At 45.1% G+C, this 26,898-nt stretch overlaps 1 protein-coding gene across 3 annotated transcripts in view; it reads right to left on the reverse strand.

The window, feature by feature from the left end:
• Positions 1–1,242: 1,242 nt before the first annotated feature.
• The window catches only part of CLN8 (CLN8 transmembrane ER and ERGIC protein), a 28,386-nt gene continuing 2,730 nt past the window's right edge, over positions 1,243–26,898 (reverse strand). The window contains exons 1-3 of one of the 3 annotated variants that reach the window (XM_029595760.1): positions 24,385–24,439; positions 19,265–19,928; positions 1,243–3,031 (exon numbers count right to left, since the gene is read on the reverse strand). In XM_029595760.1, the coding sequence (XP_029451620.1) occupies positions 2,726–3,031; positions 19,265–19,804 (846 nt within the window). In that variant the 5' untranslated portion in view covers positions 19,805–19,928; positions 24,385–24,439 and the 3' untranslated portion in view covers positions 1,243–2,725. Of the gene's footprint in view, positions 3,032–19,264; positions 19,929–24,111; positions 24,352–24,384; positions 24,440–26,898 lie in introns of those variants that run through there. The other 2 variants (XM_029595759.1, XM_029595761.1) reach the window with 2 other exon arrangements.

The raw sequence follows: 26,898 nt of genomic DNA on the forward strand, positions 1-26,898 counted from the left end.
GTAGGGCAGAAAGGGAACACACATACACATGATGATCTCATACACCTGGCTTTCACCCACTCCCCACCAAATAAAAAAAACAATGAAGCATCTCTTTAACCCCTAGAACACTGCTATAAACTAAAGACTTTGTTGTGTTCTGTGGCTGCGGCCGTCCGCGGCCCCCTACCTGAACCGTGACAGCGACCCGCCGCGGCAGCATCAGGGGAAGCTGCTAGAGTTCGGTGCCCGTTGCTCCCACGCACCGGCGCGAGCCTCCGGGGTGGCCGCAGGGCTGGGAGCCGTTCCTGCTCCTCCCTCGCGGCATCGGGCAGCTTTTCCTCCACGGCTGAAATCCAAGATGGCCACCGCCATCTTAGGCACGATGCCGCGCCTCCTTACTAGATTTAAAGGGACCTCGTCCCTTTAATTGCCTACAGTTGTTTCCTATGCACCGGACCAGAGGAAGTATAAAAGGAGACTTCCTCTGCTCATTCCTTGACTTGGCGACGTTCTCTGTCAGCGTTGTTTGGTCTGCGTGCTTCGGTGAGTCTTCTTGTTCTTCGGACCCTTGCTTCCTGGTTCCTGTCTCGTCTCAGTGATTCCTTGGTTCCTGACTGCGGATTGGCAAGCGGTGATTCTTGGTGTGTGACTTCGGACTGGCAAGCGGCGAACCTTGTTGTGTGACCTCGGCCTGGTACGCGACGACCCTCTGGCACTCGACCTTGGACTTCTTCTGGACCTTCATCTCCAAGGGCCCACCTAAGTCCCAGCGGCCCGGGTCCCTACGGGATCCTCCCGGAGGGACCGCGGGCTTCCAGGGGTGAAGCTCCAGTTGGCCCTTGTACCGACCTCACGACTCCTTGACCTCTCAAAGGTCCACCTAAGTCCCAGCGGCCCGGGTCCCTACGGGCTCCTCTCGGGGGGACCACGGGCTTCCAGTGGCGAAGACACAGGTGGCTTCTTTGACGTCACGACTCTTCCTCTGCCTCCACGGTCACCTCAGTCTCCAGTGCCGAGGGTCAGCCGGTCACATCTTCTGTTCCACCTCGCCACCCGACGGGAGAACCTAAGGATCCACTTCCTAAGGTATACCATCCTCCCGTCGGCCCAAGGGTTCACAAGCCTGAGCATAACAGACTTAAGGCTGAGAGTTCTTAGCAGCCCAGCTCTGGAAGCCATTTTAGGGAAGCTTTTTTTGTTTTGCTTTAGATCCTCTTTTTTGTTTTTAATACAAAATAGAAATAAGCTTTGTAGCAGATACACAGTCCTTATAAAGCTTTAATCAAAGTAGTATGGGATAATAATATCAAAGCAGGTTCTTGGTATATTTTCTTTTGCAGGTACATAAGACAGAAAGATTTCAAGGCATAAAAATTAAACGTGATCAAAGGTCATCCTATAATTTCAAACCAACAGACGATCTGACAAGCAAAGGTTAATGCAATTCTTGCTCATTTCCATCTTAAAAGGACCTTTGGTTAGTCCTGCAAGCTTGTGCCATAACATATTTCTTGGTCTAAGACAGGCATTATCTCTCCCCACTACTCTGTTAATTTTGTTTTAACACAGTTGATTTTTGGAGGACTAGCACTTCTTGCCCTGGATTTGAATTTTAGATTTAGTTATTCATCTTTCTAAATCTGCATTCCAGGTGAGTTACAAATTCGAATATAATTAATAGCTCCCTGCCCTAGAGGGCTCACAATCTAAGGGGCCGATGCAATAAAGTGTGCCCAGCCTAGTACACGTTTGGATGCGCTACACTAACACCTGATGCAATAAGGGGATTAGCATGTCTAAAATGTGCACCCGAACAACTGCTTAGCCAACGGTGCACATCACATGTAAATTCCATAGACATGAGGCAATAATATTAGCTATTACCCCCGATGCAGAAAATCCCCCTGGGCCCAATACACACTTGTTACCGCAGCAAACTTAACTCCAGCCCTGGAGCTGGCGTTAAGTCATTCTGCGATTCAAGGGCTCATGTTAACCTGCATAGGTCAGCTGTATGTGGGGGTAAATGGAAAAACAGACTTGTATTAGATGCATGTGTGTATATATTTTAAATATGTACAGCATGAATTGGGCAAGACAACTAAAATATTGGACAATGCTTAAGGTTTGTTTTCTTTAATAGCTCAAAAAAAATGTACAGCATGCCGTTAATGTTCTTAACTTATGTTCTTTTTTTTTCCTTCTCCTAAAAATGTACTTTTGCCTGCCTAACAGTTTATGATTTGAGCAACAGAAATTTGACCATGGGCTCGATTTCCCCATTTTGGGGCTGATGCAGTGGGTGCACAGCCACGCCTCCTGGGCGCTCGATGCTTTTGAGCGCTAGAGACGTACAGTTTATCCCTAGCTCGTCCTTTCTACTGCACCAGCTCCTTTTAAATGTAGCATCGGGCGCCCAGGAGAGGTGGCTGTGTGCGCGAATTATTGCAGCGATCCAGAAGTCGGTACCTGAGGTAATGAAGGGTGAAGTGACTTGCCCAAAGGAGCAGCAGTGGGAGAAGCAGGATTTGAACCCGCTGCTCTAAACACTAAGCTATGCCTCCACACTTTAATGACCAAAGCCATGTTAATACTAACCATGAACAAAAGGCATGCATGTCAGTGTAAAATATGACCGCAAAAAATATTTGAAAGAAGATGCTATTAATATTTTAGGTATATAAAAGTACATCTAAATTGTGTTTCTGAGCATAATTTTCCTTTCCAATGAAATGTCCTCTCGTTATGTTCTCTTCCCTTTGACACCCTTGCCATTCCCAGAGAGATTGGCAGATTGAAAATTCCAGTCCATTGGATTCAGGAGCTGCTGAGTCTTCTTGTATGTCCAATACGGGTTCAGGATGAAGGTAAGCAGGGTCAGTCCAATGAAAAAGAATGCTAAATATGCAATGGGAAAAAACGTCACCAAACGGTCCCAATTCCAAATACATACCCACCACAGGTGGTATGTAAGGACCATGCGGCAGTGGAACAGGTGGATCATTATCCATTGGTTTGCTTTCCAAAACAAGCTTTGACTCCAGCCAGCCTAAAGAGAAGAAGAGAAATATGCATCAAGCCACAGTGTTGGAAGAAATTTGAAATGAACAATTTCAATCGTTTTACAACTCGACAACTTAATAGTTAGGCTTTATCAAAGGGATTATACAAAAAAGGGACTCTCAGCGAAAAAAACCTATGTTTCCACTTTCATCCATACTGGATCATATCTGTGAGGCCACAGGCCACATAAAAAAATAAGCATTAAGCTGGTCCAATAACAGTGCTGCCTTGCAGAAAGTCCCGGATTCAAGCCTTGAGTAGGGTTTTCCACTCCTTAGGTCGGCTGAGAATGCTGCCAACCAGGCATTCACAGTCCCCCAAGAGGGAGGAAGGAGTCCTGTTACCACTCAAGGGTGACACCTAGTGGCTGGATACCGGGCTCTGGAAGAAGCCCTGGTGCATCACTCGCAGCCCAGAACTGTCACCGCAATAATTAGACTAGGCATACTGACAGGGATTATAGAGTAGGGAAAAAAAATCCCCAGTTCATTGCAAATAAAGACTCATAGTGTCAGATCCCAGCCCTGATTCTGAGTCGGAGGCCCAAAAGCGCAGGAGGAACATTGCTGAGGCAAAAAAGAAAAAAATCAAAACTGCGGTTCTCATGTCCCCTTCTTTTCTAGTAGATACATATAGTCTGTTTCTCAAGTCAAAGCTGCTCATCTAAGAAGTGTACTGGGTACATGTTGCTTTTCCCTGTCACTTGTTTCTGCTGTTAGCTCGCTGTGCTCCTCTGAACCCTTGGTATGGAAAGATTTGAGAGTGTCTTTCTGAGGCTACCAGTCAGCACGAACAGGGACCATTCAGGCGCATTAAGATTTGCAACTCACACCCACTCAGCCGACTGGTCAAAATCTCTTTGTGCACTCTTGGTGACAGCACACTGCTTGTGGAACAGGAAGCTCAGGATGTGTTTACTGCTGACTTCACTGGAATGATTATTCATTGTCTGTGCTTTGCATCCTACTTTCTTCCTGCAATTAATAACAGGGCAGCCCAGACACACATGGTTCTATCCCGCCCCCGCCCATCCTGGCCAGACAACGCAACATTACATGCACAAGGAAAACGTGACACATTAGTGGGATGCAAATGGCCGCAGCTGTTTATTAGAATACCCTAACAGGGGAGTCTAAGTCAGGTGCCGAGTCCTGCCATCATTGCCTATTCTCAACCACCGGGCAGGTGCCGATATCTCCAATTCCTTCTGCCCAAGTGGAACTAAGGGGGGGGGGGGGGGGGTCCTCGCTCCCTGTGAGCTCCCCATACCAGCAATGGACTGCCATACTGGAGGAGTCCAGGCAGGCCGCCAGCAGCAGGCCCCACCAGAGCTCCTCTCAAACGTGCCTGGCCAGCGATCCGTCAAGGCCCAATCCCCGAGCCTGACATTCGTCATCTGTGGCCAAGCACCCTAGTGGTGGCCCCAAGGCCCCTCTCTTTCTTACTGGCAACTCCCTGCTTCCTTTTAATGTCTCCAGTGTTATAATAGCCTTTCCTGGACTTGGTCGTCGCCACTGCCGCAGGGATCCCATCATGTGCAGGCCAAGAGGTATCCTTCTGCCCACGCAGGATGGGCTCCCCCCAACCAAACTGCTACGGCACTTGCATCAAACCAGTGAATAACTTCTGCATAGCCTGCAGAAACAAATCATTTCCCGTATTTGACAAATGCACTCTGTCCGGAGCATACAATTCTGCACAATGTACATCCACCCATTCATGCCTCAAATGATAGCCACCCATGCGCTGAATGGAACTGGCTGCCTGCCGACTGAACTTTGCACGGTATCTTCCCCACCATCCAATGCCCAACATCTTTTGCAGGGGTATTATTTCAGACCAACAGCTTTTTGAGGATGGCCACGATGAGGCAAGGTGGCTCAAGTCATCCCTGATCATGTTCAGCAGGGCAAGGCCAGTGCTGTTCCCCAAATCATTGCCACCAAGGTGTATGGTAATGAGGTCTGGCAGTGCCAGACCTGCTCCTCTTGACTGCAGCATGGGCCAAAATTGGTGCCAATACATGCATCCCTGACCCAGCCATTTGATGGTTCAGCCTCTTCCCGACAGCCCAAGGTCGCCCAAATTTCCCACTTGTGGCCCTCTTATGGGCATGCGTGATGAATGAGTGGCCAACGATCCTCGCAGAAAGATGACGGAAGAAAAACTTAAGTCTTGGTACGCACCTGACTTGGTGCCAGTGCAGGGGAACTGTCATCATGCCTAATGAATGATGCAAAAGCTCAGGACTTCCATGGCCCATAGGCTGTATGACAGCCTATGGGAGACCGGCAGTGGCAGCACTAGAAGCGGATCTGATGTGGAATGAGTGAGTGCCAAAACTTCCACTCTGAAGCCCGGATTTCATCAAAGTTTTCTTGAAGACTGCCGAAAACTGGTATCTACTTAATGGTTATTTTTATCTCAGTGAAGTAAAAACAAGCCATTCCTTTTTGGGCATAAGGTTAAGTATAGCATCACGGTTGCAACCGGACATGTTACCAAACCTTTTACTGCTGTCAAGGTGATGACTTGACCACGTGCCTCCTCCACTGCTACTTTGGGCAGGATGCGCCAAAGCAATAACAGGAGGTCATGAGTTAGTGGTCGCCGCGTGTTGTGCCGAGGTAAGGACTCCCTGGCCCAGCCCAGCATTACCCTTTTGACAGTGAAATGCTGTTCTGCACGGTCCGTTTTCAGCTTCGAAAAGAATGCTAAATCGGCTAGGTGTGAACAAGCCATTTTCCAGGACAGACCCTGCTGCTTGGTATGTACTATATCAGGGGTCGGGAACCTTTTTGGCTGAGAGAGCCATGAACGCCACATATTTTAAAATATAATTCCGTGAGAGCCATACTAACTACAACCCCCCACCCTCCTGACCTCCCCAAGACCTGCCAAATTAATTTACTACAACCACCCACCCTCCTGACACCCCCCCCCCCCCCCAAGACCTGCCAAAAGTCCCTGGTGGTCCAGCGGGGGCCCAGGGCTCGCAGACAAATCTTTAATTTTTATTTATTTATTTATTTATTTAAGGTTTTCTATACCGGCATTCATGAAAGCGTTCACATCATGCCGGTTTACATGAAACAGGGGTGTGAAGAACAAACCAAGAACATAACTAAACGTGATGAAGAGATGCAGTTACAATTAACAGGGGCTGTAAACTGGGAGGAGGAAAAATAGAGAGAGAAAGAGGAGGTTAATTATATACAATAGTACAGTATATATACATAATCCGAAATATATAGTTGCTGAGTGGAGTCTTTAATGGTTGGCGTGTTAAGTGGAGTTCGGGAAGGCTTGCCTAAACAGCCATGTCTTAAGTCTTTTCCTAAAGGTTAGGAGGCATGGCTCATTTCTGAGATCTGGTGGGATAGTGTTCCATAATTGTGGGCCTGCTGTGGAGAAGGCTCAGTGTCTTAAGGTACTGTGGTTAGTGGTTTTGGTAGGTGGAACAATGAGGCATCCTTTGTAAGCTTCTCTGGTCGGTCTTGTGGATATGTGTGGACGTAAAGGAATTTGTAGGTCAATTGTAGTGTGATGGTGAATGATTTTGTATATTAAAGGTGATAGATTTGTAAATTACTCTGAAATGAATTGGTAACCAGTGGAGGTCTTTTAGGACTGGGGAGATATGGTCTCTCTTCCTGGTGTTAGTTAGTAGTCTGGCTGCTGCATTTTGGACCATTTGGAGCGGTTTGGTGTAGGAGGAGGGGAGGCCATGTAACGTAGAGTTACAATAGTCTAATTTGGAGAATATGAGAGCTTGGAGGATGGTTCTGAAGTCTTTGGTGTGGAAGAGGGGTCTTATCCTTTTTAAAACATGCAGCTTATAGAAGCAGTCTTTGGTTGTTTTGTTTATGTGGGCTTTGAAGTTTAGTTTATTGTCAATTAGAACACCTAGATCTCTTACTTGAGTAGTTTGTAGGTTGGTTGGAAGACAAGTTGAAGGATTGTTGTTCTCCGGAGAAATGAGTAATAGTTCTGTTTTATTGGAGTTAAGTACCAGATTTAGGCTGTTGAGGTGTGGCTCAAGTACCAGATTTAGGCTGTTGAGATGTGGCTCTTTTGATGGTTGCATCTGGCTTGCAGACAAATCTTTAATAAAAAAGTAAAAATCTAACAAAACCCTCCACCCTCCTGATGCCCCCCAAGACCTCCAAAATTAATTTACTACCACCCCCCCACCCTCCTGACCCCCCCAAGACCTGCCAAAAGTCCCTGGTGGTCCAGCGGGAGTCCAGGAGCGGTCCGGGAGTGATCTCCTGGACTTGGGCTGTCGGCTGCCAGTAGTCAAAATGGCACCGACGGCCCTTTGCCCTTACTATGTCACAGGGGCTACCGCCGCCATTGGTCGACCCCAGTGACATAGTGAGGGCAAAGGGCCGTCGGTGCCATTTTGACTACTGGCAGCCGACAGCCCAAGTCCAGGAGATCGCTCCCGGACCGCTCCTGGACCCCCGCTGGACCACCAGGGACTTTTGGCAGGTCTTGGGGGGGGGGGGGGGTGGTCAGGAGGGTGGGGGGTTGTAGTAAATTAATTTTGGAGGTCTTGGGGGGCGTCAGGAGGGTGGGAGGTTTTGTTAGATTTTTACTTTTTTATTAAAGATTTGTCTGCAAGCCAGATGCAACCATCAAAAGAGCCACATCTGGCTTGCAAGCCATAGGTTCCCAACCCCTGTACTATATAGCTAACCAAGAGATCCTCTGGATTTCAGTAACCGGGCCACATGTTCGCAATAAGGAACGTCTTCACTTTGTTGTAGTTGCAAATGTAAGTGTTCCATGTGGATAAAGTGAGTGATCTTTGCAGCATCTTGTACACTGTCCAGTTCCGAAGGACCATAGCTGTTCTGGGACCTCTCTGCCGATCAGCTCTGCTTGTGGCACCAACTTCCTGAACAGGGACCATTGCAACGAGAGAGAGAATCTGCTATCTCATTGCTCATTCCAGGAACATGCCTCGCCTGTGCCGCAATGTTCATGCACAGGCAGCTTAATACGAACTCCCTCAGCAACTCAGACACCAGGAAGCTCTTGGAAGTCTGTTTGTTTATTGACCGACTACTGCTGCATTGTCACACCATAACAACACCCACTTACAACTAAGCACCTCACGCCAGATGTGTACAGCAACTACGAAGGAAAACAGCTCAAGAAATGCAATATTCCTAGTTATGTCACCTGCTGACCAGTGGTTTGGCCAATGTGCTGCGCACCAAGCTCCTTTGAAATAAACACCAAAACCAATGCTTCCTGATGCGACAGAGTATAGCTGAAGGTCATCGCTACTGACTGGTCTAAGAAGCCACACTGAAGAAAAGTCCTTAAGGAACTTAGACCAAAAGGCTAGGTCTTCCCTAACTGGTCTGCTTATCTGCAAGCAGTGGTGGTCATGAACCAGACCCACAGTGGACCAGAGTAGGCAGTGCAGCAAAATCCTGCCCATAGGAATAATTCATACGGCAAAGGCCAGGCTGCCTATGAGGGACCTCATGTGCCTTAGCGTGACTTTCTTGCTGCGCATGGTGACAGGCACCAAATTGGCCAGTTTCAGTAGCTTGTTGCCTGGGAGTCTGGATTCCATGTGCGTGGAAGCAAGCTCAATCCCTAGGAAGGTAAGTACTGTTACCGGGCTCCGAGATTTGTCCTCTGCCAAAGGAACACCAAAACTGTGCACCAGTTCGTGAAACATTTCAAACAACACATTCAGTTGTGCCGCTTCTTCCTATAAACAAGAAATCATCTAGATAGTGAAGTAGCAATCCTAGTCCAGATGAATCTTCAGTTGCCCAATGTAGGAAGGTACTAAATGTTTCGAAGTAGGCACATGAAATCGAGCATCCCATTGGCAGACATTTGTCGTAATAGAAGTTCCCCTTGAAATGGAAACCAAGTAGTGGAAAACTGCTCTGCTCAGGTGTGCTGGTAATAGCCGAAAAGCCGACTCGATGTCCGCTTTCGCCATGAAGGCAATGCGGCATCAAAGGATGAATACTGTACCGAGCAGTATTCCAAGTGAATATGATCATTAACGGAAGCCCCCACAGGATGAGATAGATTATGAATAAGCTTGTATTTTCCAGGCTCCTTTTTTGGAATGACTGCCAGTGGGGACAACACAAGATGCTCCAAAGGTGGCTCAGAAAAAGGGCCGGCAATCTGCCCCAGCTGAACCTCCTTCCTGAGTTTCTCCCTGACAATGCTGGCCAGACTGCGCGCCAAAGGGGCATTGACCACCTTGACAGATTGCAGCTGACCTATTTGGGGAATAAGAAAACCATCTCAGAAACCAATCAGTAAAGTATTTGCCCTCACTTTATTAGGGTAACGTTCAAACCAGGGAAGCATCACCTGCTATTTAACGGAGGTTGGGGGCAATAACCTGTTCCCACCATTTACTTATCCTTGTGCGAGCATTTGTTTCCTGAGTGGGGTGCTATGCACTGACTGCAGACAGGCTTATATCTGCACTCAGCAGTGGAGTAGGCCCCCTGGTTGTATCTCTAGAAGATGTCGTTAGGGACTTGCATGCATTTGGCTTGCCCGCCATATGCCTGCTCGCTACGAAATGACCATGATCTCACTTTAGAGTCGAAGGCCCTCATCTTTATGAGCCAGAGGCTGACATCCTGTCTTCCCCAAGTTATCACGGACTTGCTGGCCATTCTCTCACGAAAGGCATAATAATGAAGCCATGTGAACTCACTGTGCTCTTTGTAAGTGCCTAAAATAATGTCCAGGTATGTGGACAGGGGCTGTACTGCAGTAGGCTCTGTACATACAACTACAGAAGCTATTCGAGAGAATGCCCGCACCCAGTTAACGATCTCTCTCTGTGTGGCCTTGGCTGCCTCCAGTTCCTTTTTCCTCTCCCACTTAGTCTGGACCCGTTTCCTATGCCCCTCCAGCAACCGGAACAAATCAACTGTCATTAATCTGTCATTAAAGCTCTGTGGTAAAAGCAATCTGATATTATTTAGAATAGTTGTGGGTGGATCCCTGGACCAGTGGCAGGTGACCACGCCCACAGGGGAAATCCCAAGAGGGACCACTGGTCAGGCTTAGTGTAGAAGACAGACATACACTAGTTCCTTTATTAGACAATATAGTAAACCACCAAAGGTGGCAGTAGTGAGCTGGAAGTGCCCGGCTGGGCTGTAGACCCTCAGCTACTGGAACAGCGATCCCCAGGTGGCTGAGCTGTAGAGAAACTAAGAAAGTGAGTAGGCAGTATATGAAGAGTTCTGGAACAAGTCCTTGATGGTAACACTCACACAATAGTCTCTTGAGAGAGCCCAGGAGATGGTATGCATTAGGCCCTCGAGGAGCGAGTACCTGATCCCAGGGAAAGCTCTGAGAGATATATGGAAACTCACTGATGTTGTAAGCAGCGATGACTTCTTAGCAGAAGTGGTATTCAGGAGCAAGTCCAGGACGTGGGCCCTCGAGGAGTGAGTACCGGTTCCGGACTGCAACCTGAAAAGAAAAAGAGAGAGGGAGGCCCCCGAGGAGCGGGTACCTCTAGTGAAGTCCGAGGAAGCAGAGTAGCTGGGTTTGCGGAGAGTGAATCCCATCCGCAGCGACCAGGAGGAAGCGAACCCCTTGCTAACTCGTCTTGTTAGCGAAAACTGAGACCTTAAATATCTGGAGTTGGTGACGTCATCTCAGAGGACGCCCCTGAGGTTCGCGCCAACGCCGATACATCAGTCGGGCCGCGCCGCGCCCTTAGGCATCTGGTCAACATGGCGGCTTGCAGCGTTGAGCCGGTCCGGGAACGCTGGAGGACGACGGCATGGAGACGCCGCAGCAGCTAGCCTTCCATCAACTCCAAAGGGAGTCGCCGAGGTAAGGTGGGCAGAGCGGAGACGACGGGCAGCGACGGACACAACATCAACACCAAGCTAGAAGTTTTTAGTAACCTACATAAGCATATTAATGGACCGGGAATCCACATTGAAAGGCATGTACCTTCAATAATGCATAAAACCATCCGGATCCTCTGGAGGGGTAACCGTTGTCAATGGGCCTCCGATCTGGCCTGTGCTGTGAACCAGGACTTCCATAGAAATGCTTGGAAGATGAGCGGGAAGGCAGCCAGGATGGGTATCTATATCGCGGCTCCTCTCGTAAGCTGCCCATGCTCCTCACACTGGGCTTGTGAGAAGGTGCCAAGGCACATTCTATGTGGCCGACCGGGTTTTGCAGACTTGCTTCCAGTACTGGGGTGGGGAAGAGAGGTGGTACAACATCCAGAGGGAAAACCACCTGGTCATTAATCTTGCTATGGACTGCAGCAGCTTGGTGTTGAGTGCATCAGGACTGCTGCTGCAATTCCCCCGTGCTTTCGCTCCTTGGCCCCCCTTGCTTCATTGAACTATCCAAATTCTTTTGCCTTTCGGAAACCTTCCTATCTTTTCCCCTCCTTTCCTAGACCTTTTCGCATCCACTTTAGCTCCTTGAGGTGGCTCAGATGCCCTACCTCCTCCCCATCGACTTCTAGCTCCCCCTCCAGTCAGAAACGCCAGTGGGCGGGAGGGCCATAGGATGGGCATCTCAATGATGGGGGTGCCTAGAACCTCCGTAGCGCATTGTGCTGGGGCCTGCCAAGCTACAGCCGAGGAGTTGGACCTCAGGGATATCCATATCAAATGTTGGCAGCACCTCAACTTCCAATAAAATGTTTACCTGTTCCAGATTGGCCCAATCCAAATTATTTAAAAAATTTTTTTTATTCAATAATTAAAATGGGTTTTTTTGGAGTATGCAAGATGCAGATAGCGCGATCTCGGTAAACAGGGAATGGTGCAGAAAGACAGGGCAAAATTAAGCAGGCAGCCAAATTAAATAGAGCCTGCCGCCTGCAAAATCCAAATTTTTAAAAAAATATATAATTATACAGTGGGGAAGTGCTGCTTAGCACTACTCGGCTGTGCGATCACGGCGAGGCTCGAACCGTGCTGCGTTGGGGCCAAAGAAGAAAGAGGCTGAAGAAGGGGAGCCTGCGGGTTTTAAATTTCTCGCCAGTCTCCTCCCCCCATCAACATCACGCTGCTCCTCCGGGCCAAATGAGTGGTCTGTGTCGGGGCACGTTATGATGATGTCTCTACGCCCAACACCGGACCAACCGGGAGGAGCGGCATCACAAGATGCGCTGCCCCCCCCCCGACCACGGAGCTCCGCCCAGTGGCACCAGCTGTATACTGCTGGTGCCATTATTACCACCATTGCGGTGGAAAGGGGGATGGGACCCCCCCCTTCCCCCCTGTGCAACACCGGTAAACCTGGAGTAGTGGTGTTGGGGGTGGGGCCACCCATTACTCTCCACAACCAATTTTATCCCGTGTACTGCACACATACAAACTTGGCAGTCACAACAGACACTCATAAGCCATCAAAAAATTGTATTTTTGAACAGTGACTGATCACTGAAAGGAATATGGTAATTCTATGACTCATCCTTCAGACTGCCCTAATTAGTTTTGAATTTCCCAGCAAGTTCTCTCCGGGTGGTCCTGTGTAAATCTGGGCTAAATGTTTGGTGGCCATAAAATTATTTACCTTGCCTTTATGAACAAAAATATATACTCCTTGCTACCAAAATAAATATGGAGTACAATATATGCTGACAGAGTCAAGAAACTCAAACCAGTCTCAACAGCACATAAAAAGCTTCTTTTGTAGCGAGGCCACAGGAGACACTGGGCAGCTAAAGAGCCTCAAAACAATACTGCTGCAAAATTTTTCACAAGAATCTATGCCCGGTGTAATAAACAATCACCACATAGCCAGACTCATACGAGTTTCAACAACATAAAAACTGTCTGTCATGAAGGCGAAAAGAATTACAACTGCCTGTGCTAGTTTAGAGCTCTTCAACATGTGGTAAAAGTGCGTAGGGGCTGGATCCATCTGGAGGCCACAGTAATGTCACCTAACATGCCTAGACTAGGTGAAGCGGCGGGGGGCAATATAATACCGAAAATAACTATATGCTGCAAAGTGCTAGGAAATCCTTGCAAATGCCTACTTTTCCTTGCTTCCTTATTAATATCTTATCTTCCTGCAAGGGGAGCTCCACTCTCTTTAGTGTGAGCTGTCTGACTTCACTTTCCTCACACTGCTGCTGCTCCCCTGCAAGAAGAAAGATAAAGATATTAATAAGAAAAAAAAAAGAACAAACCACGCACAATTCTTTTTGCCTTTGGAGACAGAAAATTCATGCTTTCGAAGCTCATCTGAAGTTGGGGCTGCAGGGCAACTGAATTGTTTGTTATCTGTGACACATTTGAGCTTTTTTAGAAGCAATTTGGTACAATCGTTTTGAATCAGTTTTACTCAGACAAGCAGTGTTTATTGGTGGTGGTGGCTGTTATGGTCTAACATTTTTTGGTGTCTGTACAAGGCACATTTTTACAAGATTTCCTTTGCTTACTATTTTACATACGCTATGAGATTCTGAGATTTCTTCAGTAAGTAGGATAAAACATCTTACAGCTATATTCACCGTAAGTCTGAAAGTACTAAATCAAAGGAGTTTTATTAAACCATAACTAAGATATAGACAATGATTTTATCCAGCCATTGTACATAATGGGGCCTATGCAATAAAACCCACAAAAAACCAAATTTAGTGCAGGCTGACAAAAAATTAAACAGGCTCATTAGGCCACTTCTCTCTCATGCAAAAAGATTTAGCATGCTCATGATAAAATAATGTAAGAAATAGTATGGTCATGCTATTCTCGTATATGCATGAGCGTGTTACTTACTGACAGCACACTAAATAGGATGAGTGTATTTTAGCTCACACCTTGTTTATTCATTGCAGTTCAAGGCGAGTTAAATTCAGGTACAGTAGGAATTGTCCCTGTCCCCAAAGAGCTTACATTTTAAGTTTCTACCTGAGGCCATGGAGGGAGAAGTGACTTGCCCAAGGTCCTCTTGGTTCCTCCTGCTGGTTTCCAAGGGGTATACTACTAAGCCTGTTACCTGGATTTTGCTCAGCGGTGCAGAGGGAAAAAGTGGAGGAGGCACTACAAGTCAGGAGAGCAGCAGAATGGAAAATACTGACATGACAGCACGTTTACAATCATTGGTCAGAGGATGTGGCTGGGGACAGAAGGAAGCATGCAGAGGGGGAGGAGAGGAACCAGAGAGGAATCTGGCCACTCTGACTCAGAAGGGCACCAGCATCTGACTGTTTCCCCCTCTAAACTGTAATAGCTGCACCGCACAGTCTGCTACTGCCTCAGTGCTCCCAGTGATCTTTGACTACACTATGTCAATAACAGCAAAAATCACTGCTGTCCGGTGATCTGTTGCTTAGAAATACATCGGCCGTGTGTAAAGAAAGATGAATTTATTTTTTTAAGTACTCACGTCTGCCCCATTTATTACCTCTCCTCTTCATCATTTTCCCCGTCTACATTTGTCTCCCCTATCTTGCTATTACTCTGTCAAAACTTTCCTTTCTCACATGATGGGGCAAAGATTAGGGGAGGGGGCCTATTGGCTAGTTACCTCCCCCTAGAGGTAGCCCATTCTGCTTTTGTGACTAGCCAGGGAGTTAGGTTGGGGCCCCTTCCCCCCAAAAAAAGTAAAAGCTGTTAAGGACAGACATTTAAATGGCAGCAAAGGAAGAGCATGAGGAAAATGCTGCTTGCCAGACAGACCCAGCTGCTAAGGCTTCTCCCTTTCTTCTACAGTTTTGCAACTAAGGATTCTCTGTGTTTATTCCAAGTGTTGAAGGCTAAGCATAGAGAATCCTTAGTTTAATAAAAAGTGAAGAGATAACAGAATTAGCAGCTGGGTTTCTTTGGCAAGCTGCACTTTTTTCCTCTTCTTCTACTTTCTTGGCAGACATCTGAGGCATGTGTGTGCTGCAGGTTCGGAGCTGGGGAAGGGTGGCACAGGACGGCAGGGCAGACTGGAGTTAGGTTGGGCAGTGCGGTGAGGCTGAAGCAAGGAAAGCAGGCAGGGCTGAAGCTCAGGAACGGAGCGCAGGCTGGAGTGAAGCTCAGGAATGGAGTGTAGGTGAGGCTGGAGCTGCATGGAGATAAGAGTGAACTGGAACACAGGAGCTGTGTGACGTGAGAGTGAACTGGAACACAGGACGAGACTGGAGGTAAGCATGGAACTGGAACAATGACTAGGACACGGACAGACTAAGACAAGACAGAACAGGCCAAGGACACCACAGAATATTCAAATGGGAAGCCCCAAGGGGCAAGGCAGAAAGAGACCTAGAGTTAGGAAGAGACCTAGGGAGGCCTCAGGGCTAGGCTAGAGGTCAGTTAGCATAGAGAGGCCTAATGTCAGGAAGAGGGTTAGGGAAGCCTCTGGGCTAGGCCTGGACAGATTTGAAAGCCAGGAGGCCACAGGACAGAGTCAAGAATCATAAGGCCAAGGGACCGCAGGACAAGTCAAGGCAAAACAGGAATCAGAAGGCCACAATATGAGACAAGAAGTAGTTAGAGCAAAAAGCTGAGGTTAAGTAGGGCAAGAGTTTAGGTGTGGTGCAGGCAGGACAGAGGGGCCTAGATAGCCTAAGGAATATGCTCATGGTGATCCCCTGGTGGAGTGGAGGTAGCATAGCAAGCAAAGGCCAGAAACCAGAGCCGTGCTGGAGAGTACGATTCCAAGCATGGTTCCCTGGGGTCCCCTACTGGAGGCGAGGCTGTGCAGCAGCCAGAAACGCAACAGTGTGTTTGGTCTGGGTTGTTTTCTACTGAAACTCTTCTTTGACTACTTCTTCCCTCTGAAAAGACAAGCAACCCCCCATGTGCCAGGCATCTTTGCACACCCCCTGGAAGCCAGCAGGAGTCACAAGAGAGCTAAGCATGCTCAGTTCAGCACGATCATATTTAGCTTCCCCTTGGTAAATAACAGGTTCACATTAAGTTAAGACTAGTCCAAGGTAGATACTAAATAGCAGCCATTTATTGCATGGGAAGTAAGCATATCAACTTATTTTGCATAAGCACGCTTAAGATCTTTCTTCATTTACATGTGTGGGCTCACAAAGTTTTGTACACTCATGCTAACATTTTCTAGGACTCCTTTAACATACATGGTAAGGCCTTCCTGCGTAGCTTAAAGCCACTAGCTGTAGAGAAAAAGTTTTTTTTTTAAATTAAATGCTATAAAATAATAAAAATCCTAAACATTAAATAAGGTACCTTGTGGAGAGGCAGAGTGCCACGCAAGGCTTCAAAACTCCCTCTGAAATGATTTTACTGATAACACAGCATTATACAGAATTTAAAGTTGTATATTTCCAACCCCTCACCTAGGTTACATAATTGTCACAATTTCTATGATTGTCTTTCTATTTTAAAGAAATAATCTGAATGGCCGTATGGTAATTTGCTCTCAGTCTCCAAGTTAATTAATTCTCATCTCACATGTAAATGTTTTCTTGGAATTTGTGGCCTTAGCAACGTTGTGTTTGTTCTAAGAATATTTTCTATAATCTTAGATGCAATGTTAATTGACCTCATCCTTGTTCTAGTTCAACATATGTTTCTATATTCTTAGATAGAATGTAAACTGGCCTTGTCTCTGTTTTTAGATGGAATGTCAACAAACCTTATATCATTTCAAAATGTTCTACCACATTTTTATCTAGCTTATAGTGCCCATCTGTCTAGATAAACAACTATAAGGTTGTAATGCTTAAGATCTTTCTTTATTTGCATGTGTGGGCTCACCAATATTTGTACACTCATGCTAATATCTTCTGTGACTCCTTTAAGGTGCACGGTAAGGCCTTTCTACATAGCTCACTATTTTTAGCATGCTCATAAGAGGTACATAAAGTGTATGCTAAAGTTATATAATACAGACATTTAAATACCTCTCAGGTATTAATACGCAAGAGATGGGGCTCCTTCAACAGAAAGGAGACTGTGGAACGAGGGGGAAAGAAGGTAGAGTCAAAACGTAATGAAAGGAAATATTTCTTTACAGAGAAAGTAGTGGTTGCATGACACACACTGACACACACACACACACACACACACACTTGCAGTTCTGGTTTTGAGGTAGTGCTGTTTGTGGCCAAATACTTGTACTTTGAAAAGGCACCGGGCTGTGAGCCACCTCAGACCACAGGACCAGGGGCAGGTGGACAAAAAGTCAGGGCCTTAGGACTGGAGGTAGGCATAGGACCGGACAATGGGAACGAAGCCACAGTCGGGACCTTGTGGGCAGATCCGACGGCTGCATTCCACTTTGCCTGGAGGGAGAGAAGCAGCTATGGAAGCACCACGGCACATAGGTAATGGGGTTGGATAGGGAGGCAAGATACGGACATCTTCCGGTGAATTTCACTGGGCGTTAGCTAGTTTCTTAGTATTCTTCACCTGAATTCTCTTCACATCTCTTTACTTCTGAACAAGAAAAAAAACTGATCAATATCAGGTTTACGAAAAGAAGGAAATATACAAAGTAAGAGGACCTTTCTTTACTAAAGGGAAGAGAGATTTTTAAGACCCTCCTTTCTACTGCAGAGAGTAGATCCATTCTCTAATTGGCAATGATCACAGATGGAGGCTCCTGATCCATGAAGCTTTGAGCCCAGGTCTAAGGATTAACTGCACTAGTGGGAGTCTGAAAATTGTTGCCCCTGCCATGCCATCACCCCCCCCCCCCCCCCCAGTCTGATCAAGTGGATAAAAACTGCCCTTGCTGTAATCTGTGCAAAGGAAACATGAATACACACAAGATGAACTGTTAACTGTAAGGCACCATCTGGTGCCAAAAAAATAAATAAATAAAATACAACTGCTAGGCAGAGATTACTAAACTTGTCCTGGGGTCCCCCAGCTTGTTAGATTATCAGGATACCTTCAAGGAATATGCTGGGGATATGCAAATTTCTCTCAAGCATACTCATCACAGATATCCTGAAAGCCCACTAGCTTTGCAAGTCCTTCTGTTAGAGAATACAAATCTGCTGATAATTCTTCAAGGACATGACACATCAGAAAACGGAATAAGGGCTGAACAGTAATGGCAGCTCCTAAAGAAATCTTTTAACTGAGTGAATAAAACACTAATTTTCAATGTGTAAAACAGGCAGATAAAAGCTGTAAATTCATAGAAAAGCCTCACAAAGATCAGGACTGGTTTTTTTTTCTACAAATTGACTTTTCTGCAGAGACCCACTTTAAGTCATTATGTTACATGTATTCTTTTAGGAAGATGATTGGGAGGTCCTGGCAGTTTCCCCTGCTTTTTTAGGTGTCCAGCTGAACTGAAACCAAGGTTGAGATCTGGCACCAGGAGCCTTCATTCACAAATATCTGAGATCTCCCCACTCCCAACTCACTCAGCCTATTCATCACAGTAATCATCCTTGGCTGGGGGCCATGCCCCTGTGCTTCTTCCAGAGCTCTGCAAGCAGAGGCCCTGAATTAACCCTTTAACTATCACTGCTGCAAAATGACTGGGGCTCCCTCTAACATCCCCAGCTGGCCTCGGGAGCAGCCGGCCTAGCCCAGGAACTGAATCCAGGGTCTCTGCATAGCAGTGCTACTGCTGAGCCATTAGGCTGGCCCTTTTTCATTTCTAGAGGCTTCGCCCTTGCACCCCCTGAGAACACCCACGTTTGGAAGAGCAGCACAAATTACATCACATGAAAAGTCAAGCCAAGCATCCACCCTACTGGTTACAGCTGCAGCAGGGAGCACAGCCATGCTATGAGTCGTGAACAGAGGGAAAAGCCCTGCTCAGAGGCTGAGGAAGCAGATGCAAGTTGCGTGCTTGGCTTTTATCCTCCTGGGAGCTGTTCTCACTAAGGCATGAATCCAGGTTTACATTTTTTGCACTCTCAGCGCTCGATGGACTGGTTGAGAATTGTGGTTTTTGCTCTTGGCATGTGAGTGGATCAGGAAATACATGTGGCATTTATGATGTCAAGGTTAATATGGATCACTTAGATCATAAATATTTTCATGTGATGTTGCTTAGACAAATGTAAAAGCAAAAATAGCAATAAAAAGTACTGTTATTTCCAATGTGTATTCTTCAAACGGTGCCTTGGATACAAATGGTCCAGTACAATTAAAAAACAACAAAACAAAAAAACCCACTAGGCAGAATTTTGAGCTCTTTTTCTGTCATGCCGCTTTTGACAGTACTTCATTTCCCTTGCTGCTGCACAAATATAAAGCCAAGGATAAAAGATTTTGTTGATGTCAGATCTTACCTTTAAGAGCATCCAAGAGATACAGGTGAAAGGAGTACTAATCTCTAGCAGTAAAGTCACCATAGGTAAATAATGCCCAATTGTACCGTAAACCACAGCTCCGCAAAAACCAATTAAAGCGAAAAAGTGATGAACAGCTAAGAAAAGATCACACATCCAGAAAATCACATTGGACAGGTGGAGGGCTATGTTTTCAAACAGGAAGAAGCCGCATGCTGTCAGAAGGTTAAACCAAGACCAGGCCTGTTGTCCCAGAATTCTGTCGGCATTCAGGAAGGGGTCTGTCAAAGCCCACACGCCAGCCATGGAGCACTGAACTCCAAACACCGCGCGCGTGACAGCCAGGCTCCAGAAGACTTTCTCCTTAGCTGGCAAGGAGCGGTACGTGGCAGAGAAAAAGGTGGACAGCCAGTGAGATGACACAAATACGCCCACGTAAAAGAACAAGCCAGCCGCTATCAGCTTGGAGCGGACTTCCCAAGAAAAGTAATCCAGGGAAAACATGGCTCCTTCCGGTGCAAGGTCACCGGCACGATTCATTTTCTTCTGTTAAAGTACGTTAAAACAGTACACTGCTAGTCCCGAGTCAGCAAAGCACTGATCTTGCAGGATTTACTGCACCTGCAATACTGCAAGGATGGGATGACATGATCTCTTTCCCCATCTAAAAAAAATATAAGAATATGAATTACTACTGAGCAAAACACCTCACTGTTGAAAGCAACATGCAAAAGTTAAATACGTGGTTACACAAAGCAGAAACGAAACAAATTCGTGCTGCAGGTTTAAGTCAAGAGCGGAAGAGAAAGCGTGAACTGATAAGCAGCGTGACAAACATACTTCCTGAAGCATGGAACCAGACTCCATCTCACCCATCAAAAAAAGGCATGTGTTGCAAAATTCAAAGTAGCAGCAACCAGAGACACACTGTTCGCAGGTTTATAAGCAGATTCTTCTTCAGGCACACGGATGGAGAATTGCTGGACTACAGTTTTACCATTTCTACATACTAGTGGTAAATGATCAAATGACTTAACATTGTTCGATACAAAACCCTGGCTTGTGATGACTCCAAGTTAGCTAGGCCGACAAGAAAAATCAATGGATCCTTTATTCCATTCAATCTAGAGTACTGCCACATAGAACAAACTTCCTAAATGTAGGCAGTAATAGGCCGATGCAATATCGGCTTGCGTTAAATGGGCACTCATGATTGAAGGTCTGCTCCCTTAACGCGCGTCGATCCACCTCTCCCGGGCACCAGATTTAATATTTAAAGCAGGTGCTGCAACAAAAAGAAGGTGCTAGGGGAAATTGTGTGCCCCCTAGTGCATCCTCAGGAGCGGGCGGCCAGGGGAGGTGGCTGTCAGCGGTTAGGAAAATAGATGCTCAATTTTATGAGCATAGCTTTCCTAACCTGTGCACAACCACGGGTTAGGAAAATGGGTGCTGATTAATCTGTTTCCTAACTTGACCACGGTACACTTTTTTTTTTTTTTTAATTCTCCTATTTTGGTTCCTCTGACTTAATATTGCAACGATATTAAGTCAGAGGAACCAAAAAAAGGAATAGAAAAAGCAGTATTTTCTGCTTTTCTGTAATTTTTTTGGGCTCTTCAAGAATTAATGCTTGCTCCGGGCAGGCATTCATTTTTGCAGGTTAAAATGTGCATGTCTGGCGCACACTTTTTTTTTTTTGGAATTGAGGGGAAATAGGTAATAACCGCATCAACATAAATTTACATGTAATGAGTGCTATTACCTACACACTTGATTGGGTGTGTGTTTTGGACACACTAAGAACATAAGAAAATGCCATATTGGGTCAGACCAAGGGTCCATCAAGCCCAGCATCCTGTTTCCAACAGTGGCCAATCCAGGTGTTTTGCATGGGGGTTTATGGACACGTGTCCAAAACACACGTCCAGTCGTGTGTTGAGCCGTGCGTTGTGGCCAGTGCACAGCATTGCATTGGCCTGTATGTAACAGCAGCCATAGACGCTGGTAGTTCAGGGATTAATGAGTATGTGCTCCTAAAGCCTCCTCTCTTTCACTCTTCCTGTTTTACTCCTGGGGGAATTCTGCGCAAAAAAAACTTAAAATTCTGCAAACTTTATATTGGGCCAAAATAACACAATTTACATGACAGTCTTTAAGTAATAACTAACAAGCCGGTGTGTCAATGTAGGTATTTTCTCTTCAGGTGACAGTGAATATAAAATCAAAAAAGGAAAACTATCTCCCCTGATTTTTGCCAAACCTTTTTTTTTTATATAATGACCATTAAGTTATATCTACTTATGTGATGACCTTCATATATGGCATTATCATAAATGTGCTGTATGAAAACACAGTATATTAACTCTGCCGTGATGTATGATCATAGGTCATACTTTTTGTGAAAGTAATGTCCGTGCAATCAAAGTGCTCAAATGAAACAATGTTTTAAATTCTTCATGATTAATTTCTTCGGTTGTTTGATGCTAATGTTTATTCTTAATACTGAAAACATTGGACAAAAGTACTTAGCTGGCAGAACGTGGATAAATCTGACGGTCTGAAATAGGAGAATTTTTCTCCATATTCAAATGCTAGTGCCCGACACGGTCCGTGTTTTGGTAATCCTTCTTCATGGGACGTAACCGGAAATGGGCTGATATTGGCATAGGCAGAGATTGCGGTATATTGTGAATCCACACTGCCCCATGAAGAAGGATTACCGAAACACGGACCGTGTCGGGCACCAGCATTTGTATATGGAGAAAATTTCTCCTGTTTCAGACCGTCAGATTTATCCGCGCTCTGCCAGCTAAGTACATTTGTCCAAAGGTTTCAGTGTTGTAACTTTACAGCGTTCAGTATTAAGAATAAGCATTAGCATCAAACAATTGAAGAAATTAATCATGAAGAACATTGTTTCATTTGAGTACTTTGATTGCACGGACATTACTTTCACAAAAATTATGACCTATGATCATACATCAAAGCAGAGTTAATATACTGTGTTTTCATACAGCACATTTACGATGATGCCATATATGAAGGTCATCACATAAGTAGATATAACTTAATGGTCATTATATAAACACTTTTTTGGCAAAAATCAGGGGAGATAGTTTTCCTTTTTTGAGGAAGCTTGGGGTGAGTACTGAGCATCCTTAGTACCCAAGGAGTAATGGGGAAGACAGAGGGCATTGTTACCAGCCGTAACGTGGCAGTAAAGTCAGATATGAGACAGAAAGCCAAATATGACAGCTGAGCACTAGGTCCATCTCATCTGTCCAATTTAGAAGGCAATTTTCCAAACATCTAGTTATGCAGGTAAATAAGCTCATCTGAAAAATGCCCTCCTCTAGCAGGCTAAAACCAAGGTCCATCGAGTTCAGCATCCTGTCTTTGATAGTGGCCAATCCACTTCACAATACCCAGCAGATCCCAAAAGTTGATCTATTTCTTGCTATGCGCTCCCAGGGATAGCAATAGCTTTTTAGAATGGCTAATAATGTGTTATGGACCTTTCCTCCAGAAACTTGTCCAAACCTCTTTTAAACCCTGTGCTAGGCTGGTTGCCTTGATGACATCCTTTGCCAACAGATTCCAGACTGATTTATTTTAAATCTGCTGGTTGTAAGTTTCAGGAGTGTTCCCTTCTTTTAGTATTATTTGACAGGATAAATAACTATCCTGTATTTATGTATTCCATCCTCCTCATGATTAAATAAACTTCTATTGTGCCCCCTCTCAGTCATCTCTTTTCCATGCTAAAGAGCCCTAACCTGTGCAGCCTCTCATCATAGGTGAGCTGCTCCATTCCATTTATCATTTTTTGTTGCCCTCCTCTGCACCTTTTCTGCAGTTCCTCATACTCCACTCTTGTTTTAACATTGGGAGGTTTAAGTGTGTGTACTTTAAGCTAGCTGACTTTCAAAGAGAAAAGTATGCCGAGTAGTTTCTCTTTGAACATTAATTAAAAAATACATGGGGTAAAAAGTTCCTACTTACTTTGCAACTATACATGGGTTATTCAAATGGCCCCTCTAATTTCTGTTACAATTGGGGTAAATTTACCAAAAGGCAGAGCAGGGATTTGCTATGAGCAGCTGCCCTGCTGTGCGAGCCACTTGTTTTTAGGTCATTAGGTGTGGTGCCGCACCAGTGGGTGGGGGCTACAAGCTTTCCCCATGCCTAAGAGCAGCTAAGGATATAAATTTACAATTTATGGCTGGTAACAATGCCCTCTGTCTTCCCCATTACTCCTTGGGTACTAAGGATGCTCAGTACTCACCGAAGCTTTCTTGAACAGCAACTAGAGAAACATCTCAGAAAACAAAAATGAAAAGACAAAAAAAAAAAAAACCAGACTGGAGAAGGGGAGGGGAAATCAGACATAGAAAGGTTCTACATATTTATTTTATTTAAAGGCATTTATTACCCACCCTTCCTACGTTCAGAGCAGAGAACAGTAAGATCAAACATAATTAGACATAAAAGGGTAGCATAACAATACATAAATCATGCAGTTATAATATCAGCCTATACAATAGTGCAAGATCCTAAGGGGAGGGGGGGGGGGAGTAGAACTAAAACGTCTGAAGGGAAGTTCATACATTGGACAAAACAGTGCAGGTCCTGGGGGGGGGGGGGGGAAGAGAGAGAAGAAAGATCTGAAGAGAAGTTCATACATACATACATAAATCAGTATACAATTATTTCATAGTTCTGACTTGCTGCAATACACAATTATTCATACATTGCAAAAGTACATCCCTCTAAAGGCTCCTCAACTATTCCCAACAGGGTCCTACAAAAGGGGGCTCCTCAATCATTCATCCTTGCCGGTCACTTACCAATGGGACGCCCGCGCTTTCTACAGCAGCGTTACAGTGCTGCAGTGACAGCCCAACTTCCAGCTCCGATCTATTACTATTTGAGTGACCGGAGCCCTCACAAAACCACGATCCACCCCAGGAAGCAAACCCAACCCAAAACGCAGAGACTACATATCCACACACTACAACACCCTCTCCCCCTGCCCCCCGCACCTCCCCATTGAGCTAAAGAACATTAGCACAGGCTGACAGCGGGAGGGGGGGGGGGGGGCACACTAGGCGCATGCGTACCAATACGGCGACGTCACGGTGTGCCTGCTGAACTGTAACCGCTGCTTCCGGTTCCAAGATGACTAATAAGGCCGCGCATGCGCTTTGAGCTTGTAGCTGGGCTTAGCTGGGGCGCGGTGATTGTGGTTTTTCTCGGAGCAAGTTTTGTAACTCGAAAATGGGTTGGGTTCAAAATCCCTTCAGGGTGGTCGAGAGTATTTCATGACTGTTCCGTGCTATATGGTGACTGTGTGTGTACCGCGTTTGCGGAACGATGTTGGGGAAGGAAGCTGCGGGGCGCGAGGTAGAGATAACCGAGGCTGGTTGGGGATGGAAGGCCGAGGCGTTGGTGAAGGACTAGGGTTGCACAAGCTGCTGTGAGAGCAGCAGGGTCGGGAGCCGCTCTGGTGGGTTCTGAGGCGAGCCGGTGCTTGGCTCCTGAAATCACGACGACGACATGAAAACATCTTTATAACTAATGGGCCGATGGCTTGCGGTTGCCATGGGAGTATGAAGCCCAAGTATGCCAATATGGCTCTGAGAATCCACAGCCAATTATCTCAGGTGTAATTCTGAAGGGTGCTGCCCTCCTCCAAATGTTCCAAATACTAGTGCTGAATGAGCTACCCGTTACCAACCCCTCCCCAAAGCAAAGAGTTCAGTACAAAGCATTATGTACTATACATAAGTTAATTCACCACGAAAAAGCAGAATGGCTCAACACAGCACTATGTGTGCACGTACCACATAGAAATCTGAGAACAGCAAACAAAGCACTCCTGACTGTTCCATGTAAAACCAGCAAGACTAACACAAGTCAGAGAGTGAGCATTGTCTTTAGCAGGACCCAACCTGTGGAATTCAATGCCCCTTGAGTTAAGATTACAAAGAAATTGTAAACTCTTTAAAGGAATGTTAAAAACATGGCTTTTTAAACAGGCATTTAACAAAGAGAACAGAGAAAGTAAGTAAAGGCAAGCACCACAAACTAAGCGCTCAGATGCACGATATGCTTAGTTATTATTGTTGACTCAACTTCGCACGTTAACTTTGTAAAGTTAGAATATGACACAGGTTTCAATAGGACATTCCAAACTATCTCCGCATATAGCTGTATATTTGTACAAACTTTGTTACTGAACCATTTTTGGCACATTCATTAAATGTTGATTAATTTATGTTATGATTTGTGCCTTACTGTAAACCATTGTGATGGTAAATAACTTAATGATGGTATATAAAAAAATATTAAATAAAAATACTCATTCTCTAAAAATCTTGCTTGAGTCATTGAACCTCTCAGAGCTTGGGTACTGTCAGTGAAGCAGGTTTTATTTGCTGAACCCTCCTTAAAATTAGCAAGGGCATGCTGGAATTCAATAATATGTTAGCTTTTTTTTATAATTACAAAAGATCTATGAGCTTCCAAGTTTGGCAGTTTGCCTATATATTTGGAAGGTGGACTAATAATAGTACTGGAGTTTTGAAGGGGTTACAACAAGATTTTGAAGACCTTTTATAGCTTGATTATTGGGAGTATGAAGAGATGACTTTATGCATAAGATGTTATCTGCAAAAAAAAAATTTGTGACTGATTCAGTGTGAGCTGTTTGGACATACAGTATGCTTTCGTGATAGACAAGCTTGGATCTGCACTTGAAACACCATGGGAATTTAAATCAAATGTATTATTCATGTCTCATAGTTCAAATCATGGTTTCCTTAGTTTTTAAATGAATAGGATTCACTTAAACTCTACAGTATTGTGATTGCTGTATTAGTCCATCAGGGTATGTAAAAATAAGACTGGCAAACAAGTTTTAGATAATACCTTTTTTTAATTGGACTAATTAAAATTAATCACAAGTCTAAAGTTAGTCCAGTAAAAGGATATCACCTACAACTTGTTTGCTTATATATTCTGTGCAGTTTAAAAAGAAATATCTCCTCTACACTATAATTTATATCTTTGAGGCAGTGTGGTCAAAACAGGTAAAATATGATTTATGCAAATAAAATGTTTTCAGTACTATCAAAAACAAACCTGCTATGTTGAATTATATATATACCAATCAGAAAATATCAATTCACCATCAAAATCTGAAAGAGCACAGTCAATAAGATGATCATCGTGTGCAGAGACACTAGTGACACTCACTTACAGAGTGTATATGGTCTGTCTGTTGATCATGTCTATTATCGCTGGTCATCAAGTAGTCCATTTTTTTATTTTTCTTATATGCAAATAAAAAATAACATCTTGTAAAAGATCTTGTTATGTGTTTCTTCAATTGAAAATTCCTGCTACAGTGTTTCAGTAATCTGCATCAGGGGCATGAAAATCAAATAGAAGCAGTCTTCACCTCTTTAACAAAAAACAAAACGGCAGTAAATAGCTTAGAATCAACACAGATTCACAAGGTACATTTCAGATAATGACCCGAGATACATTGCATCTCCATACAAAATATTATTTGGCAGTAAAGACTAAACCAATATGCAATATATCCCGGATCATCATATGAAATGTACCTT

The sequence above is a fragment of the Rhinatrema bivittatum genome, chromosome 3 (assembly GCF_901001135.1).
Source record: "Rhinatrema bivittatum chromosome 3, aRhiBiv1.1, whole genome shotgun sequence".
NCBI lineage: Eukaryota > Metazoa > Chordata > Amphibia > Gymnophiona > Rhinatrematidae > Rhinatrema > Rhinatrema bivittatum.